At 34.8% G+C, this 5,167-nt stretch overlaps 1 protein-coding gene across 2 annotated transcripts; it reads right to left on the bottom strand.

Moving 5' to 3' along the window:
- Positions 1 to 570: 570 nt before the first annotated feature.
- LOC109159705 (protein STRICTOSIDINE SYNTHASE-LIKE 3-like) lies at positions 571 to 3,785 on the bottom strand. Of its 2 annotated transcripts, XM_019307801.1 has the most exons (5): positions 3,675 to 3,785; positions 3,227 to 3,557; positions 2,332 to 2,613; positions 1,961 to 2,128; positions 571 to 1,170 (listed from the first exon to the last, which is right to left on the bottom strand). In XM_019307801.1, the coding sequence occupies exons 2-5, from the start codon at positions 3,553 to 3,555 to the stop codon at positions 768 to 770; spliced, it is 1,182 nt and encodes a 393-aa protein (XP_019163346.1). In that variant the 5' UTR covers positions 3,556 to 3,557; positions 3,675 to 3,785; the 3' UTR covers positions 571 to 767. The 2 variants fall into 2 exon arrangements, with proteins under 2 accessions (XP_019163346.1, XP_019163347.1); XM_019307802.1 differs by lacking the exon at positions 3,675 to 3,785 and having other exon boundaries at positions 3,227 to 3,651.
- Between the last annotated feature and the right edge of the window lie 1,382 nt (positions 3,786 to 5,167).

Raw genomic sequence — 5,167 nt, 5'->3', positions numbered from 1 at the left:
TACAAAATGCTAGTATAATTATAATGCAAATATTATTTTATTCCACAATATTAAATCATAGAACATCCATTACATTTAATTTTGAGAATTACTTTAAGTATGTTTAAAGTAATTTTAGATGTAATTTGCTTTAATTTTGGTAAATTTATACTTTATGTACTTTCATTTTTAATTAATCTATGATCAATATTAGTCTTGTTTTAATCGTCTTGATGAGATCAATCAAATGATATAAATTTATTTTTAATAATATAAAATTTATATTTAACAATTTAACAAAATATACAAATACATTAAAACCAAATCAAAAACATAAAATGAATTAGAAATAAAAGCAAGGGGCAAAATGGAAAGAAAAAATCCACACCAAAATGGTGTGAGATGAAGGAATATGGCGCTACACTATTCATGCTGCACCAAAATTTTGGTGCAATGATGCCCCCGTTTGAACAGGGGCACGCTATTTTTTTTCTCTATTTTGGCGCAATAACGTGCCCCTTGGAGATGCTCTTAGATCTCCTAAACCTAACCAACCTTACTAAATAACAAACACCTTAATAATATTATAACAACTTGTAATCCTAAAGTTATATTAGGAAAAACGTTACACCGTATGCAATCATATACTTAGAATTGGGAAAATAATAGGGAATACAGAACAGCCATTGAAGTTCTCAACACAACTAACTACTAAACAGAGTTTAAAAAAAAAAAAAAAAAAAAAATCTGAAATTGATGAAATGAAAGAGGCAATTATCTGTGCTTCACTACTCCAACTTGTAAACTGCTATACCAGACATTAAGACACTGCCCATCCACAGTTTGCCATCCCTCTCCTCCACCTCACTAATAGCCCTCACAACTTTCCCTGGTCTGTCTTCCAAAACTTGCAGAACCTTACCTTCTGGGCTATACTTCACCGCAATTGCATGAAGGTGACCCCCGATGTGCATCAGGTAATGCAGCTTTGCAGAAATCGGAAGCTTCAGCAAGAATTTCCTAAGTTTCGGGTACACACTGCATATGTAACTGTACAATGTTCGACGACAGTGGACTGCTACCCAGAATTCACCCCTTTCGTTAGTTCTAACGTTGTCAGGGTAACCTGGCAGAATCGCCATAACTTCTGTTGTCCCTGATTTCTCGCCTTTCAGCCAGTACTTGGATAATCTACAAAGGGATACACACTTCTAGTTTTAACACCATCCATAACGAGATCACGAGAGAGCAAGCAAGTTCAATCACATCTATATATATATATTCACATGCCATTCTGAGTTCAAGCATTGCATCTTTTCATTAGTTCTTTTTTATTTTTGCTTCAGAAAACAGATTACGGGGGTGTTTGGTAAATAGATGTTAGCTGATTGGGTTAGTGGGCTTGATTAGATGATAACATTAGCTGATTGTAGAAAAGTGTTTGATAAATTAGCGGTTAGCTGATGATTACATGCAAAATAACTTTCTAAAAAAGCTGCTTTGAGCAGCTTTTTGAATTTTAGCATTTTAGAGTAATAAGCTGTTACAAAAAGCTAATTAATCAAACACTCATATTAATTGTTTAACCAAATCAAACAAGTAGTCAAATAAGCCAAAATTGACTGATAAGCTAATTATGTTACTAAACAGGGTCTATATCAAATTCTCGACAATGCCATATATATGAACTAACTGTAACCTTACACAGCTTTAGATTTTACCCCACAAAGCAATTTCTTTGGGTTGGAGGATCAGAACGCGAAAGAGGGGAATCAAAAGTTCTGCATATAGCCTTAGCATACACAAGATAGATCTACATAGATTAGGAGACATAACAATTGTAATGAGAACTTTACCACCCGTCGAGCATATAATACATAGAAATAATAAATATGCAATCTCAATATCAGGCTTAGGGTTTTAGTTGAAAATCCTTCAATTCTACCGTATATAAAACTACAATGTGAGAAATATAACGCACCTGCCCTTGGAACCTTCACAATATACAAAGAAGGACCCGTCCTTACTTAGAGACACACCATTTGGAAACTGGAGATTGCGCACTAGAACGGTGGTTTCTTTTGTTGCTTGGTTGTATTTGAGAACCCTCCCTGAATCTTCTGCCGAGAAAACCAGCTGCAAAAAATTCCTGAAGGCACATACGAAAGTTATGAATCTTGCAACCAGATAATAATGACGTTTAAGGTTACGCTTTGATCAAACCCCTTAATGCTGTGTGGACTTTAGGTGGAACCGTAAAGCTCTGAATTCGAATTAAAGATAGAAAACAAACAACACCAGGAGATATATGCAAACCGCTACCACTTAAAAAGAGAAGAATCCATAAGTTACCTTCGGCGATATTTAGTACTGCTATCTGTAAAATAGACGTTCCCTTCATCATCAACATCCACATCATTCCCAAATGTAATAGGCACTCCTTCAGCCTCAGTTGATAGTGTTGTTGCTAGCCCACCTTCAGGTCCAACCTTCATCAACCCAAAATATGCATCTGCAATGTATAAGTCACCAGTTCTTCTGTCAAATCTCAAACCTAAAGGTCTGCCACAGATGTGCTCATCCTTTACATAGCTCACAGGGGTTGGGTTTGGTTTTGGGTCACACACACTAGACCTGAAACAGGACAACAACATAAACAGATCACAAACATTACATTACATTAAACCCATCACCAAGAACTGTATATAGTAATGTTTTCAAGAATATTTGAACACTGCCCACATGGGTAGCACAATTGGTTCCTTGTGACAGATTGTGGGCAAGGACACAGGATCGAACCACTGACAGCAGTGTGAGAGTTACACCCAATATTGTGGATGTTGGATTTAATAACTAGAAGTTGTTAGTCAATCAAATCCCTGCTCAGAATAATGCCCAATACACCATCTAAGGTTCTTAGTCGAGTATGGGACAAAACGGCTAACGTTACTTTGCAGGTCTACCGTTCAAGAGGCAACAAAATTGAGAGGACATCAACTATGGCTGGAGATCAATATCGCAAGTTTCTCGATTTTGTCATATCAACATTAGACTACATTTATATCTATCAGTGGATTCCTAGTGGGCACCTAGATACTAGCCCTCCACCTAATAGAACACTAATAGGGCGTTTGAATTGCAACTACATCCAACTAAACAGCCCGTAAGTGGATTTACCAAAGATCCCACAACGGGAATTTCGCCTTTTGTGACAAGAATAATTGAGAAGTTAAGGACTTTGGTTGACCTGTTAGCGGAGGTATAGGCAAATTCGATCCATTTCTCGCCGTTCCACATCAAAACCCTGCCGTCGGCGACGCCGGTGTAGGGCCCCTGGCCTTGCGGGTCGAAAGCGATGCTCTCCGGGCCGTGAATTTGGCTGGAGAACTTAATTTCCGACTTCTGAAGAAGGTTCTGGGTGTCCTTCTCCAGCGGAAGCTCTGACCAAGCCGGCGTTTCCACCTCGTACACCTCGAAGTCCGGGAACTCCGAGAATGCGCCGTGCTTGAAAGGGTCCAGAGCGCAGTACACTGCCACCAGTAGGAAAACTCCGGCCAACACTCCGGCGGGCTTCATCGCTTCAGTAATTTTAGTTTCTTGATCAATTACTCAAAGATTAACAACAAAAAATCCAAACACATATAACTTTGCAGTTATATCAGCCCAAGAATAACCTTAGTTTCTTGATTACTTACCGGTGTGTATATTAATATATTATAGTATTTGAGGGGTAAGAAGAGCGTTGGCTAACTACCCGGTAGCTACTACACAGCAGCTTTTCAATTCTTGGCTTAGTAGACGTCATCAATGTCATCAATCCGAGAGGAATACCTACCAAGGGCCAATGGTGTTTTCTTAATACCTACCAAGGGCTTAAATTAGATCGACCCCTTTTATAATCATGTTTAATAACTTTCACTAAACTATTTTTAGATACATCATATCTATTTCAATTCACTATAGAGTAGTTTTATAATGTTCCTTCTATAAATTAATAAAAATAAAGATTAATATACATAAACATTACACTATATGCACATCACATTTTAAGTGACGAGAAAAATCTGCAGTAACTATCCGATAAACATGCACATCGCATTTAATAACATTTAAAATGTATTATGTTCATAATATTTGTTTTATATGATTATAAGTTCAAATGTTAATGTACATTAACATTAAATTGCAAGTCTATTATATATATTTTCATATAGTAGATTCATTATGTTTATAAAAATAAAACTTAATGTACATAAGTATTACATGCACTACATGTGTATCATGGCTACAGCGTGTTTAATGTTAATGATTGTTAACTATACTACCTTAAAATGATGTCATTTTGGATCAGGAATCGCCTTGTAAGATAGATCATGGTTACCGATATAATGATGGGAGCCAAGGTCAATACATTACAAAATAATAATAAGGGTATGTGCAATAATTTAATTCATGTGAAAATCATGCACTCATTAAACAATTAGGAATTAATCAGAATCGTTCATCTAGAAAAATATAAAAGATTTGAAGCAGTTAAAAAATATATGCAATAACATTTTTATAAATAATTCAAATTTTAAAGTGTAATTAATAACATTATAGAGCACAATCAAACAAAATAGAACGCATCAATTGATAAATCCTGAAAATTACACCGAAAGACTAAACTCAAAGGTAAACCATAAACACTAAACTACTAAAAAACAAAAGGTGAACCCCAAAACTAAATATATAAAAAAGAATTAAAAAATTGAAAAAAAAAAAACTAAACCCAAAAAGAAAAATAAAATTAAATAAACTGTTAAATTTTATATGAATAAGTAATTAACCTCATGAATTTTAAAATTTTAAAATTAAACATATCAATACATCAATTATTATTGTAAATATAATTCACATGTTAATAGTTTTTCCCTCTTAATTGATATGGCATATTATACTGTATCTACACCAGAAGGGTGTTGTCCCCTTCTACTTGAATCTACACTTGTAGTGAATTTTATTTTATTTTTTCACTTTTAATCTTACATTTTTTAATATATTTTTTTTAATTACCCCTAAAACTTTTGGAGTATTGCCCCATAAAACTCAATAACTAAATTGTAATTGAACTTATTGAATTTTGAATGCAACAGCATGTGTCGCGAGAGGCCCTTCTTAATGAAGTGTAATGTTAGCTCAATTATGA

The sequence above is a fragment of the Ipomoea nil genome, unplaced genomic scaffold (assembly GCF_001879475.1).
Source record: "Ipomoea nil cultivar Tokyo-kokei standard unplaced genomic scaffold, Asagao_1.1 scaffold2845, whole genome shotgun sequence".
Classification (NCBI taxonomy): domain Eukaryota; kingdom Viridiplantae; phylum Streptophyta; class Magnoliopsida; order Solanales; family Convolvulaceae; genus Ipomoea; species Ipomoea nil.
Note: the sequence above shows the minus strand (reverse complement) of the source record. Positions and strands in the feature narration are given on the sequence as shown.

Excerpts from the sequence above, each read along its gene's own strand:
- LOC109159705 (XM_019307801.1), bottom strand. The coding sequence starts at position 3,555 with ATGAAGCCCGCCGGAGTGTTGGCCGGAGTTTTCCTACTGGTGGCAGTG. Across the intron at positions 2,614-3,226 it reads GCCTATACCTCCGCTAACAG|GTCTAGTGTGTGTGACCCAA; the intron begins GTCAACCAAAGT and ends GTCCTGTTTCAG. Across the intron at positions 2,129-2,331 it reads AGTACTAAATATCGCCGAAG|GAATTTTTTGCAGCTGGTTT; the intron begins GTAACTTATGGA and ends ATGTGCCTTCAG.